The 15,358-nt window shown below is 37.4% G+C and overlaps 1 protein-coding gene across 4 annotated transcripts in view; it reads right to left on the reverse strand.

Annotated features, from left to right (window-relative positions):
* Window positions 1-15,358, reverse strand: part of SLC4A7 (solute carrier family 4 member 7) — a 121,253-nt gene that overhangs the window by 53,273 nt on the left and 52,622 nt on the right. For all 4 annotated transcript variants that reach the window (XM_079933425.1, XM_079933424.1, XM_079933423.1 and 1 more), the window contains exons 4-5: window positions 1,470-1,608; window positions 762-922 (exon numbers count right to left, since the gene is read on the reverse strand). In XM_079933425.1, coding sequence (XP_079789551.1) covers window positions 762-922; window positions 1,470-1,608 — 300 coding nt within the window. The remainder of the gene's footprint in view (window positions 1-761; window positions 923-1,469; window positions 1,609-15,358) is intronic.

Raw genomic sequence — 15,358 nt, forward strand, 5'->3', positions numbered from 1 at the left:
GATCGTCATCTTCTTGCTTAGACATTCCAAGAGAATAAATGACCTCCTTGCTTCTAATCTCCTTATCCAAAGCCACCCTACCTCTTCTTGCCAGAATGATATCCCTGACACACATCAAGATCATACTATTCTCCAACTTAAAAATCACTGAGAGCCAAAATGCCTACCAAATAAAATCCAATTTCTTAACCCAGTAATTCAAGGCTAGTCACAATCCACCTCTAATTTATTTTTCTAACATATCTCAAGAAATCTGTATACTCACAGATAATTGACTTTTCTGAGATTCATAGCTGTCTATACTTTCTAGACTTTTCTTCCTTCTCTTCCTCCTCCTTAGAATACTTTCTTTTCTCTTGCACCACCCTGCTCCCTATCGCCATGTGTTCAAATTCTATGGATAAGTTGAATAGTTAATGTACTCTCTGTATCTTCCCCAGATACCTTGGTCCAAAAAACAAAGAAACAAAAAGCTCCTTCCTCTGCATTTCCAGAGAACAGACTCCATATCTTGCTTATGGCACTAGTCACTTTCTTCTTGATAACTGTAGTTACATCTCTCTAATTTAATCTTTTAGACTCCATACTTATCAAAGACAAAAAGGGTTATTTATATGTCTACTCCTCATACTGCCCTGCACAGAATGGAAGCTCAACATGTAACTGTCAAATCAATGGTCTAAAATTCCACTTTATTTTCCTTATTTAAGTATCTCTAACTTCAATACAATTTAACTATAAAGAAGTCACTTTGCTATCACCTGCTATTTCATCAAGAGTGCCTGCTCTCATATCCAGCATGACTGTTCCATTTAGGATGCAACTTCTCAGTTCAAAAAGACTGTGCAAAGAGAGGGTCGCCACGTAAGGCTTACTCCACCGGTCACCACCGTCTTCAACATCCTCTTCAAATTTCAGCCATCTGAAATGTATAATGTATAACAATATTTTACAAATAATGATTCCATTTGTTTATTTTAATATGATAAACATAAGCTTTTTCTTTTAAACAGAAACAAAGATCACCACCACCAAAACAAAATTTCGCTACAAACACATTTTTACAAATTAGGCTAATGGTCTATAATGTCGATAGGCACAAGTTATCTTTGTAGTTCCTCTTTCTATTCTAGCTATCACTGTAGTAAGTTTACAGAAACAAACTCTGGAATTTCAGTTTCAGCTTCCAATCTTATTTTAAACTTTAAATATGCAAGACATTGATTTTTCAAACTTGTTTCCTCTAATTAAAGACATTAAAATCTACAGTAACATATTTCCTTTTCTTATATTATAGTATTAAGAATTATTTAAGGAAACAAATTTTGAGAATAAAGATAAAATTTCCAAACAGAAGGAAATTCTCTACTCATTGTTTTAAAGTACTGGATGTCTCAATTTCAATCTTATATTCTCATTACAAAAAGAAACCAAGTAAAGGCAGTTAAAAACTGAGAGAGTATCATCACCTGGCAGTTTCTTTCCATTCATACTCTTCTCCATCTCTGTAGCACAGCTCATCCATTTCCGTGAAGAGATCATGGGGAATGTGTTCTTCATCATCATCTTCGGTACCCAGAATGAACTGGACTCTCTGGGATGGTGTGTCTTGACAAAATCAGAATTTAAAAATATACACTCAAAATTTTCCTCAATTAATACAAAGGTAAATTCAAAATTTTGAAAATGAAATGCTTTTCTTATAAATATATTCCATCAGAACAAATTTCTTTTCATTATTATTAAAATACTATAATTCTGGAAGGAAACAAGGACCAACAATCTAGAACAAAAGAATTTCACAGAAAGATCACCTCCACAGATTAAAAAGAAAAATTATATGTTAAAGTCACATTAATCTTTAACAAACCAATGTAAATCAAACAAATAACAGTAAGCAACATCCCAAACCAAGAAAACACTATGCATGAGACAGGACCTTTTCCTCACCAAAAATAGATGGAAATGTTAGATAATATACAACATTTCAAATATTTAATTAATATGTAGTTAAGTTCAAGAGTAAAAAAAGAAATCCCCAAGTTCAAAAAACAGGATGAGAAAACTCAAAACTAACTTTTCCTACTATCATGGAGAAGCAAAAGTCTGTCAGCTGAGGTTAGGGAGGTAGACAGGTCACTGCTGCTCATGACATCTGAGTTTTAAACTACTTGTGTGGTACAGGATCCCCAAACAGAGAAATTAGCGTACATTCTAGTCCAGGACAGTTGAAAGCCCCAGGGGTCCCAGAATAAACACTGAAGCATACAACAAGCATCAATTAAAAACAAAATCAAATTCTTCCAAATATAATAGAGGAGGTCAAACACAAAATTTACATCTAGGTAAACAAACCTCCAGGAACTTATAGCTGCAAGAGGGATATTAAAACAGGTTAAAAAGTAAATTAGAAGGACTTCCTTGGTGGCACAGTGGTTAAGAATCCACCTGCCAACGCAAGGGACACAGGTTCAAGCCCTGGTCCTGGAAGATCCCACATGCCACAGAGCAACTGTGCCCGTGCGCCACAACTACTGAGCCTGTGCTCTAGAGCCCGCGTGCCACAACTATTGAAGCCCACGCACCTAGAGCCTGTGCTCCACAATAAGAGAAGCCACCGCAATGAGAAGCCTGTGCACCGCAACAGAGTAGCCTCCGCTCGCCGCAATTAGAGAAAGCCCGCGTGCAGCAACGAAGACCCAACACAGCCAAAAATAAATAAATAAATTTATTGGAAAAAAAAGATTAGAAGTAAAATTGTTAAAGGAAAAGACAGAAATAAGGAGGAGGTTACACAGAATGCATCAATGACAAATAAGACAAAACACGCAAGGTTAAGAGATATAGAAAACAGAATAAAAACGTCGCACAAGAAAAACTCCAGAAAGAGAAAAAACGGGAAGAGGCAGTATGAAAAACATATCTGAAACTTGTCCAGCATGTACACGACATGGGTCTTCATAATGAAGGAATACTCTAAGACCAATGCAGGACAAACAAAAACACAATGTAACTGAACTTCCTAATATTTGAACCTTTCAACAATTAGGTCTTGCACATCTTTTGTGAAATTCATCCCCAAGTAATACTTCTGGTGCTATTGTGGTGGTGTTTTTTTTTTTTTTTTGAGGTACACGGGCCTCTCACTGTTGTGGCCTCTCCCGCTGCGGAGCACAGGCTCCAGACGCGCAGGCTCAGCGGCCATGGCTCACGGGCCCAGCCGCTCTGCGGCATGTGGGATCCTCCCGGACCGGGGCACAAACCCGTGTCCCCTGCACCGGCAGGTGGACTCCCAACCACTGCGCCACCAGGGAAGCCCTATTGTGTTGTTTTTTATTTCAGTTTCTGATTGCTCATTGCTACTATATAGAAATACAGTTGATTTCTGTACACTGATTTTGTATCCTGTAACCTTGTTAAACTCACTCAGTTCTGTAGTTTTGTAGATTGCTTAGGATTTGCTACACATATGATTCTGTAACTGTGAATAAAAACAATTTTACTTCATTTACTTTCTGGATGCATTTTATTTCTTTCTTGCCTTATTACACTGGCTACGTGTGCCAGTACCATGTTGGGAGAAAACATTCAGTCTTTCACCAGCATTTCTAAATGCTCTATATCACACTGAAGAAGTTTTCTAATATTCCTAGTTTGCAAGGAGATAAAATTCTAGAATAGAATTTAGAAAATTTCTAAATAAATAGAATTTGTTAGATGTAGATAAATAGAATTTATCTAAAGACAGTTTTAACTCCTAGCAAACAAGGGGGGTGGAATTTTGTCAAAGGCTTTTTCTGTCTTATTGATATGATTATATGGGTTTTTCTCCTTTATACTATTAATATGTTTATTTACACTGATAGATGTTTAAATTTTAAACCAACCCTGCATTTCCACTTGTTTATCGTATTAATTTCCTATTGCTGCTATTACAAATTTCCACAAACGTGGTGGCTTAAATAACACAAATTTATTCTCTTACAGTTCTGGAGACCATAAGTCCAAAATGAATTTTACACAGGGCTAAAAAATCATGAGCTGGTTCTTTCTGGAGGCTCTAGGGGAAAATCCATTTCCTTACCTTTTCTAGCTTCTGGAGGCTGCCTACATTCCTTAGGTCTGGATGCCTCCTCATTCCATCACTGTAACTACTGTCTCCTCTCTGACCTTCTGACTCCTTGTGATGAATCTGGCCCATCTGCATTAATCCAGCATAATCCCCACTTCTCAAAATCCTTTAACTTAGTCACATCTAGAGATGCAGCACTTTTGCCAAATAAGGTTAACATTCACAGGTTCCAGACAGTAGGAATATGGACACTGTAGGGGCCACTATTCAGACTACCACCATCATGATGTATTATCCCTCTTAAGTATTGCTGGATTAGATATGCTTTTATTTTGTTAAGGATTTCTGAATCTATATTCATGAGAAATAATTAGTGTGTAGTTTTATTCTATTGTAACATCTTCATCAGGTTTTGGTATCAGGGAAATGCTAGATTCACAATATGAATGGGAAAGTGTTCCCTCATCTTCAATTTTCTAGCAGAGTCTGTGTTATTTCTTTCTTATATGTTTGATGCCATTTGGGAGTAAATTTCCATTGTGAGAATGCTTTAGACTACAAATTCAATTTCCTTTTATACATGTAGGATAATCCAAGTTATCCATTTCTGCTTAACAGCATGTATTCCTAAGAAACTTCCCCACTTAATCTGAAGTATCAATTTTGTTGGCATAAAATCATTCATAATATTCCCTCCTTATTCTTTAATATGTAGAATCTGTACTGAAAATTTCTGGTGCTGGTCATTTGTATCTTTTTTTCCCTCACCTGATCAGTTTGGCTATTTAGATTTCTCAATTTTATTGATCTTTTCAAAGAACCAGATTGCAGTCTGACAGATTTTTGCTACTACTGGTCTGATTTTTATTTTATTCATTTCTGCTTTCATTTTTATTGTTTCCTTTCTTTTGTTTATTTAGGCTTAATTTGCTCTATTTTTTCCTTCAATTTCTTAAGTTACAAGCTTAAATCATTGATTAGGTCTTTCTTATTCTGCGTTTTTTAAATTAACCTCTTTATTTAAATTTATTTGTTTGCACTGGGTCTTAGTTGCAACAGGTAGGCTCCTCAGTTGTGGCATGCGAACTCCCGAATTCCCACCTGCGGCATGCATGTGAAGTCCAGTTCCTGGACCAGGGATCGAACCTGGGCCCCCTTCACTGGGAGCACGGAGTATCTACCACTGTGCCACCAGGGAAGTCCCTTCTTTTCTAGTATAAAAACTAAATGCTATACGTTTTTCTCTAAGCACTGCTTTAGCAATATCTAACAAATTCTAATATGTAGGCAGTCCTCACTTTGCACATTACCATGCTAAATGAAACCTGTGCGTGTCAGAACTGTGTCCTCACTTTGCAAGATTTTCTCTCAATTTTCTGCCTGTACCGTGTTTTCGTTTTCTTGAGTTCAACATATTTTCTAATTTCTGATGTGACTGCATCTTTAACCCATGGGTTACTGAGAAACTTCGTGCTTAATTTCCAATTATCTGGGCATTTTTCATAATATCTTTTTAGTTTAATTCTATTTGTGGTCAGAGAATACACTTCCAGTCTTTTTAAATGTATTAAGACTTGCTTTATGGTCTAGAATATGATCTTGGTTAAATCTTCAATATGCAATTGTAAAGAATGTGTATTCTGCTGTGGTTGGGTGAAATGTTCTATGCATGTGACTATCAATCTGACTTACAGTGTGTTATTTAGGTCTTCTATATCCTTACTGATTTTTTGATAACTTGCTCTATCCATTACTGAGAAAGGAGAGTTGCAATCTCCAGCTATACTTGTGGATTTCTCTCTTCCTCTTTTCAATTTTTTCAGTTTTTGTTTCATGGATTTTGAAGCCGTTGTTATATACATCTAGGACTGTTATGTCTTGGTTTCAGCAGTTTAATTTTTATGTAACTTTGTGCAGTTTTTCTTCATGTTTCTTCTCCTTGCGTTTTGCTGAACTCCTTGGACCTGTGAGTTCAGACTTCTTATTAATTTTGGAAATTTTTCTGGCACTCCAATTATACATATGATAGACTACCTGATACTGTCCAACAAATTACTGATGCTGTTTATTGGTCTTCAGCCTTTTTTTGTTTCATTTTTATTAGTTTCTATCACAATATCTTCAAAAGTCACTTATCTTTTTTATTCTGTAATTTCAACTCATCTGTTAATCTTATCTAGCGTAATACTCATTTGAGATATTGCATTTTTCATCTGTATAATTTCCATGTGGGACTTTCATATATTTTCAGTCTCTCTCTTCTTGAACATATGAAGCATATTTATTATATTGCTTTAACATGCTTGTTTTTGAAATCCATTAACTTTGTGATTTCTGGATCTGTTTTTTTTTTTAACATCTTTATTAGAGTATAATTGCTTTAAAATGGTGTGTTAGTTTCCACTTTATAACAAAGTGAGTCAGTTATACATATACATATGTCCCCATATCTCTTCCCTCTTGTGTCTCCCTCCCTCCCACCGTCCCTATCCCACCCATCTAGGTGGTCACAAAGCACTGAGCTGATCTCCCTCTGCTATGCAGCTGCTTCCCACTAGCTATCTATTTTATGTTAGGTAGTGTATATATGTCCATGCCACTCTCTCACTTTGTCCCAGCTTACCCTTCCCCTCCCCATATCCTCAAGTCCACTCTCTAGTAGGTCTGTGTCTTTATTCCTGTCTTGCCTGAAGGTTTTTAATAATCATTTTTTTAAAGATTCCATATATATGTGTTAGCATATGGCATTTTTTTTCCTCTTTCTGACTTACTTCACTCTGTATGACAGCCTCTAGATTAATCCACGTCTAAACAAATGACAATTTCGTTCCTTTTAATGGCTGAGTAATATTCCATTGTATATATGTACCACAACTTCTTTATCCATTCGTCTGTCGATGGGCATTTAGGTTGCTTCCATGATCTGGCTATTGTAAATAGTGCTGCAATGAACATTGGGGTGCACGTGTCTTTTTGAATTATGGTTTTCTCTGGGTATATGCCCAGTAGTGAGATTGCTGCATCATACGGTGATTCTATTTTTAGTTTTTTAAGGAACCTCCATAGTGGCTGTATCAATTTACACTCCCACCGACAGTGCAAGAGGATTCCCTTTTCTCCACACCCTCTCCAGCATTTGTTGTTTGTAGATTTTCTGATGATGCCCATTCTAACTGGTGTGAGGTGATACCTCATTGTAGTTTTGATTTGCATTTCTCTAATAATTAGTGATGTAGAGCAGCTTTCCATGTGCTTCTTGGCCATCTGTATGTCTTCCTTGGAGAAATATCTATTTAGGTCTTCTGCCCACTTTTTGATTGCGTTGTTTCTTTAATAGAGCTGCATGACCTGTTTATATATTTTGGAGATTAATCCTTTGTCCATTGATTCGTTTGCAAATATTTTCTCCCATTCTGAGGGTTCTTTCTTCATCTTGTTTATGGTTTCCTTTGCTGTGCAAAAGCTGTGAAGTTTCATGAGGTCCCATTTGTTTATTTTTGTTTTCATTTCCATTACTGTAGGAGGTGGATCAAAAAAGATCTTGCTGTGATTTATGTCAAAGAGTGTTCTTCCTATGTTTTGCTCTAAGAGTTTTATAGTGTCCGGTCTTACATTTAGGTCTCGAATCCATTTTGAGTTTATTTTTATTGTTAGGGAGGGTTCTAATTTCATTCTTTTATATGTAGCTGTCCAGTTTTCCCAGCACCACTTATTGAAGAGACTGTCTTTTCTCCATTGTATATCTCTGCCTCCTTTGTCATAGATTACTTGACCATAGGTGCGTGGGTTTATCTCTGGGCTCTGCATCTTGTTCCATTGATCTACGTTTCGTTTTTGTGCCAGTACCATATTGTCTTGATGACTGTAGCTTTGTAGTATAGTCTAAAGTCAGGGAGTCTGATTCCTCCAGCTCCGTTTTTTTCCTTCAAGGTTGCTTTGGCTATTAAGGGACTTTTGCGTCTCCATACAAATTTTAAGATTTTTAGTTCTACTTCTATAAAAAATGCCATTGGTAATTTGATAGGGATTGCATTGAATCTGTAGATGGCTTTGGGTAGTATAGTCATTTTCACAATATTGATTATTCCAATCCAGGAACATGGTAATGTCTCTCCAACTGTTTGTATCGTCTTTAATTTCTTTCATCAGTGTCTTATACTTTTCTGCATACAGGTCTTTTGTCTCCCTAGCTGGTTTAATGCCTGGTGTTTTATTCTTTTTGTTGCAATGGTAAATTGAAAAAGAAATTATGGAAACACTTCCGATTTTTCATCATTAGTGTATAGGAATACAAGAGATTTCTGTGCATTAATTTTAGACCCTGCAACTTTACCAAATTCATTGATTATAGTAGTTTTCTGGAGGCATTTTTAGGATTCTCTATGTATAGTATCATGTCATCTGAAAACAGTGACAGTTTTACTTCTTCCTTTCCAATTTGTATTCCTTTTATTTCTTTTTTTTTCTGATTGCCGTGGGTAGGACTTCCAAATCTATGTTGAATAATAGTGGTGAGAGTGGACATCCTTGTCTCGTTCCTGATCTTAGAGGAAATGCTTTCAGTTTTTCACCATTGAGCAGGATGTTGGCTGTGGCTTTGTCGTATATGGCCTTTGTATGTTGAGGCAGGTTCCCTCTATGCCCACCTTCTGGAGTTTTTATCATAAATTTGTGCTGAATTTTGTCAAAAGCTTTTTCCACATCTGTTGAAATGATCATATGGTTTTTATTCTTCAATTTGTTAATATGGTGCATCACATTGACTGATTTGCGTATATTGAAGAATCCTTGCATCACTGGGATAAATCCCACTTGATCATGTTGTATGATCCATTTAATGTGTTGTTGGATTCTGTTTGCTAGTATTTTGTTGAGGATTTTGCATCTATACTCATCAGTAATATTGGTCTGTAATTTTCTTTTTTAGTGGTACCTTTGTCTGGTTTTGGTATCAGGGTGATGGTGCTCTCATAGAATGAGTTTGGGAGTGTTCCTTCCTCTGCAATTTTGTGGAAGAGTTTGACAAGGACGGGTGTTAGCTCTTCTCTCAATGTTTGATAGAATTCACCTGTGAAGCCATCTGGTCCAGGACTTTTGTTTCTTGGAAGATTTTTAATCACAGTTTCAATTTCATTACTTGTGATTGGTCTGTTCATATTTTCTGTTTCTTCCTGGCTCAGTCTTGGAAGGTTATACCTTTCTGAGAATTTGTCAATTTCTTCCAGGTTGTCCATTTTTTTGGCACAGAGTTGCTAGTAGTAGTCTCTTAGGATGCTTTGTATTTCTGCGGTGTCTGTTGTAACTTCTCCTTTACATTTCTAATTTTATTGATGAGTCCTCTCCCTCTTTTTTATTGAGTCTGGCTAAAGGTTTATCAATTTTGTTTATCTTCTCAAAGAACCAGGCTTTAGTTTTATTGATCTTTGCTGTTGCTTTCTTTGTTTCTAGTTCATTTACTTCTGCTCTGCTCTTTGTGATTTCTTTCCTTCTACTAACTTTGGGTTTTGTTTCTCCTTCTTTCTCTAGTTCCTTTAGGTGTAAGGTTAGATTGTTTACTTGAGATTTTTCTTGTTTCTTGAGGTAACATTGTATTCCTATAAACTTCTCTCTTAGAACTGCTTTCGCAGCATCCCATAGGTTTTGGATCGTCGTGTTTCCATTGTCATTTGTCTCTAGGTATTTTTTGATTTCCTCTTTATTTCTTCAGTGCTCTCTTGGTTGTTTAGAAACGTATTGTCTAGCCTCCATGTGTTTGTGTTTTTTACGTTTTTCTTCCCGTAATTTGCTTCTAATCTCATAGCATTGTGGTCAGAAAAGATGCTTGATATGATTTCAATTTTCTTAAACTTACTGAGGACTGATTTGTGAACCAAGATGTGATCTATCCTGGAGAATGTTCTGTGTGCACTTGAGAAGAAAGTGTAATCTGCTGTTTTGGGATGGAATGTCCTATAAATATCAATTAAATCTATCTGGTCTATTGTGTCATTTAAAGCTTCTGCTTCCTTATTTATTTTCATTTTGGATGATCTGTCCATTGGTGTTAAGTGAGGTGTTAAAGTCCCCCACTATTATTGTGTTACTGTCAATTTCCTCTTTTATAGCTGTTAGCAGTTGCCTTATGTATTGAGGTGCTCCTATGTTGGGTGCATATATATTTATAATCGTTATATCTTCTTCTTGGATTGATCCCTTGATCATTATGTAGTGTCCTTCCTTGTCTCTTGTAACATTCTTTATTTTAAAGCCTATTTTATCTGATATGAGTATTGCTACTCCAGCTTTCTTCTGATTTCCATTTGCATGGAATATCTTTTTTCATCCCCTCACTTTCATTCTGAATGTGTCCCTAGCTCTGAAGTGGGTCGCTTGTACACAGCATATATGTGGGTCTTTTTTTTTGTATCCATTCAGCCAGTCTGTGTCTTTTGGTTGGAGCATTTAATCCATTACGTTTAAGGTAATTATCGATATGTATGTTCCTGTGAACATTTTCTTAATTGTTTTGGGTTTGTTTTTGTAGGTCCTTTTCCTCTCTTGTGTTTCCACTTAGAGAAGTTCCTTTAGCATTTGTTGTAGAGCTGGTTTGGTGGTGCTGAATTCTCTTAACGGTTTGCTTCTCTGTAAAGCTTTTGATTTCTCTATCGAAACTGAATGAGATCCTTGCCGGGTAGAGTAATCTTGGTTGTAGGTTCTTCTGTTTCATCACTTTAAGTATATAATGCCACTCCCTTCTGGCTTGTAGAGTTTCTGCTAAGAAATAATCTGTTAACCTTATGGGAGTTCCCTTGTATGTTATTTTTCGTTTTTCCCTTGCTGCTTTCAATAACTTTTCTTTGTCTTTAATTTTTGCCAATATGATTATTATGTGTCTCAGCATGTTTCTCCTTGGGTTTATCCTGTATGGGACTCGCTGCGCTTCCTGGACTTGGGTGGCTATTTCCTTTCCCATGTTAGGGAAGTTTTCAACTATAATCTCTTCAAATATTTTCTCTGGTCCTTTCTCTCTCTCTTCTCCTTCTGGGACCCCTATAATGCAAATGTTGTTTTATTTAATGTTGCCCCAGAGGTCTCTTAGGCTGTCTTCACTTCTTTTCATTCTTTTTTCTTTACTCTCTTCCACAGCAGTGAATTCCAGCATTTTGTCTTCCAGGTCACTTATCCGTTCTTCTACCTCAGTTATTCTGCTATTGATTCCTTCTAGTGTAGTTTTCACTTCAGTTATTTTATTGTTCATCTCTGTTTGTTCTTTAATTCTTCTAGGTCTTCGTTTAACATTTCTTGCATCTTTTCAATTTTTGCCTCCTTTCTTTTCTGAGGTCCTGGATCATCTTCACTATCATTATTCTGAATTCTTTTTCTGGAAGGCTGCCTGTATCCACTTCATTTAGTTATTTTTCTGGGGTTTTATCTTGTTCCTTCATCTGGTACATAGCCCTCTGCCTTTTTGTCTTGTCTATCTTTCTGTGAATGTGGTTTTTGTTCTACAGGCTGCAGGATTGTAGTTCTTGCTTCTGCTGTCTGCCCTCTGGTGGATGAGGCTAAACGACTGATGGGAGGGACTGGTGGTGGGTAGAGCTGACTGTTGCTCTGGTGGGCGGAGCTCAGTAAAACTTTAATCCACTTGACTTGATGGGTGGGGCTGGGTTCACCACCTGTTCATTGTTTGGCCTGAGGCAACCCAACACTGGAGCCTACTTGGGCTCTTTGGTGGGGCTAATGACAGACTCTGGGAGGGCTCATGCCAAGGAGTACTTCCCAGAACTTCTACTGTCAGTGTCCTTGTCCCCACGGTGAGCCACAGCCCCCCTTCCCTGCCTCTGCAGGAGATCCTCCATCGCCAGCAAGTAGGTCTGGTTCACTCTCCCCTGGGGTCACTGCTCCTTCCCCTGGGTCCCGATGCACAGAGTACTTTGTGTGTGCCCTCCAAGGGTGCAGTCTCTGTTTCCCCCAGTCCTGTCAAAGTCCTGCAGTCAATTCCCACTAGGCTTCAAATTCTGATTCTCTAGGAATTCCTCCTCCTGTTGCCAGACCCATAGGTTGGGAAGCCTGACATGAGGCTCAGAACCTTCACTCCAGTGGGTGGACTTCTGTGGTATAAGTGTTCTCCACTCTGTGAGTCACCCACCCACCAGTTATGGGACTTGATTTTACTGTGATTGCACCCGTCCTACCGTCTCATTGTGGCTTCTCCTTTGTCTTTGGATGTGGGATATCTTTTTTGGTGAGTTCCAGTGTCTTCCTGTCAATGATTGTCCAGCAGCCAGTTGTGATTCTGGTGTTCTCCCAAGAGGGAGTGAGAGTACGTCCTTCTACTCTGCCACCTTGATTCCCCCCCTACTTTTAGATTTTAAGGAACCTCCATAATGTTTTCCATAGTAGCTGTATCAATTTACATTCCCACCAACAGCGCAAGAGGGTTCCCTTTTCTCCACACCCTCTCCAGCACTCTGTAGATTTCTTGATGATGGCCATTCTGACCAGTGTGAGATATCCCACTGTAGTTTTGATTTGCATTTTCTAATAATTAATGATGTTGAGCATTCTTTCATATGTTTGTTGGCAATCTGTATATCTTCTTTGGAGAAATGTCTATTTAGGTCTTCTGCCCATTTTTGGATTGGGTTATTTGCTTTTTTGATATTGAGTTGCATAAGCTGCTTGTAAATTTTGAAGATTAATCCTTTGCAAGTTGCTTCATTCACAAATATTTTCTCCCATTCAGAGGATTGTCTTTTAGTCTTGTTTATGGTTTCCTTTGCTGTGCAAAGGCTTTCATATTCCATTAGGTCCCATTTGTTTATTTTTCTTTTTATTTCCATTTCTCTAGGAGGTGGGTCAAAAAGGATCTTGCTGTGATTTATGTCATGGAGTGTTCTGCCTATGTTTTCCTCTAAGAGTTTTATAGTGTCTGGCATTACATTTAGGTCTTTACACCATTTTGAATTTACCTTTGTGTATGGTGTTAGGGAGTGTTCTAATTTCATTCTTTTACATGTAGCTGTCCAGTTTTCCCAGCACCACTTATTGAAGAGGCTGTCTTTCTCCATTGTATATTCTGGCCTCCTTTATCAAAGATAAGGTGAGCATATGTGCATTGGTTTATCTCTGGACTTTCTATCCTGTACCATGGATCTATATTTCTATTTTTGTGCCAGTACCATACTGTCTTGATTACTGTAGCTTTGTAGTACAGTCTGAAGTCAGGGAGCCTGATTCCTCCAACTCCGTTTTTCATTCTCAATATTGCGTTTCCATACAAATTGTGAAATTTTTTGTGCTAGTTCTGTGAAAAATACCAGTGGCAGTTTGATAGGGATTGCATTGAATCTGTAGATTGCTTTGGGTACTATACTCATTTTGACAATGTTGATTCTTCCAATCCAAGAGCATGGTATATCTCTCTATCTATTTGTATCATATTTAATTTCTTTCATCGGTGTCTTAAAATTTCTGCATACAGGTCATTGTCTCTTTAGGTAGGTTTATTCCTAGATATTTTATTCTTTTTGTTGAAATGGTAAATGGGAGTGTTTTCTTGATTTCAATTTCAGATTTTTCATCATTAGTGTATAGGAATGCAAGAGATTTGTGTGCATTAATTTTGCATCCTTCTAATTTACAAAATTCATTGATTAGATCTACTAGTTTTCTGGTAGCATCTTTAGGATTCTCTAGGTATAATATGTCATCTGCAAACAGTGACAACTTTACTTCTTCTTTTATGATTTGGATTCCTTTTATTTCTTTTTCTTCTCTGATTGCTGTGGCTAAAACTTCCAAAACTATGTTGAATAATAGTGGTGAGAGTGGGCAACCTTGTCTTGTTCCTGTTCTTAGTGGACATGGTGTCAGTTTTTCACCATTGAGGACGATGTTGACTATGGGTTTGTCATATATGGCCTTTATTATGTTGAGGAAAGTTCCCTCTATGCCTACTTTCTGCAGGGTTTTTAATCATAAATGGGTGCTGAATTTTGTCGAAAGTTTCTCTGCATCTAGAGATGATCATATGGTTTTTCTCCTTCAATTTCTTAATATGGTGTATCACATTGACTGATTTGTGTATATTGAAGAATTCTTGCATTCCTGAGATAAACCTCACTTGATCAGGCTGTATGATCCTTTGAATGTGCTGTTGGATTATGTTTGCTAGTATTTTGTTGAGGAGTTTTGCATCTATGTTCATCAGTGATATTGGCATGTAGTTTTCTTTGGGACATCGTTGTTTGGTTTTGGTATCAGGGTGATGGTGGCCTCGTATGAGTTTGGGAATGTTCCTCCCTCTGCTATATTTTGGAAGAGTTTGAGAAGGATAGGTTTTAGTTCTTCTCTAAATGTTTGATAGATTTCGCCTGTGAAGCCATCTGGTCCTGGGCTTTTGTTTGTTGGAAGATTTTTAATCACAGTTTCCATTTCAGTGCTTGTGATTGGTCTGTTCATATTTTCTATTTCTTCCTGGTTCAGTCTTGGAAGGTTGTGCATTTCTAAGAATTTGTCCAGGGCTTCCTTGGTGGCGCAGTGGTTGAGAATATGCCTGCTAATGCAGGGGACACGTGTTCGAGCCCTGGTATGGGAGATCCCACATACCGCAGAGCAACTAGGCCCGTGAGCCACAACTACTGAGCCTCCGCGTCTAGAGCCTGTGCTCCGCAACAAGAGAGGCCGTGATAGTGAGAGGCCCACGCATCGTGATGAAGAGTGGCCCCCACTTGCCACAACTAGAGAAAGCCCTCGCACAGAAATGAAGACCCAACACAGCCAAAAATAAAAAAAAAAATTTTAATTAAAAAAAAAGAATTTCTTCCAGGTTGTCCATTTTATTGGCATATAGTTGCTTTTAGTAATCTCTCATGATCCTTTGTATTTCTGCAGTGTCGGTTGTTACTTCTCTCTTCTCATTTCTAATTCTATTGATTTGAGTCTTCTCTCTTTTTTTTTTGGATGCATCTGGCTAATAGTTTATCAATTTTGTTTATCTTCTCAAAGAACCAGCTTTTATTTTTATTGATCTTTGCTATTGTTTCCTTCATTTCTTTTTCATTTATTTCTGATGTGATCTTTATGATGTCTTTCTTTCTGCTAACTTCGGTGTTTTTTTGTTCTTCTTTCTCTAATTGCTTTAGGTGTAAGGTTAGGTTGATTATTTGAGATATTTCTTGTTCTTAAGGTAGGACTGTATTGCTATAAACTTCCGTCTTAAAACTGCTTTTGCTGCATCCCATAGGTTTTGGGTCTTGGGTCATGGTGTTTTCATTGTCATTTGTTTCTAGGTATTTTTTTTAT

Source organism: Stenella coeruleoalba, assembly GCF_951394435.1.
Source record: "Stenella coeruleoalba genome assembly, chromosome: 10".
NCBI classification, from domain to species: domain Eukaryota; kingdom Metazoa; phylum Chordata; class Mammalia; order Artiodactyla; family Delphinidae; genus Stenella; species Stenella coeruleoalba.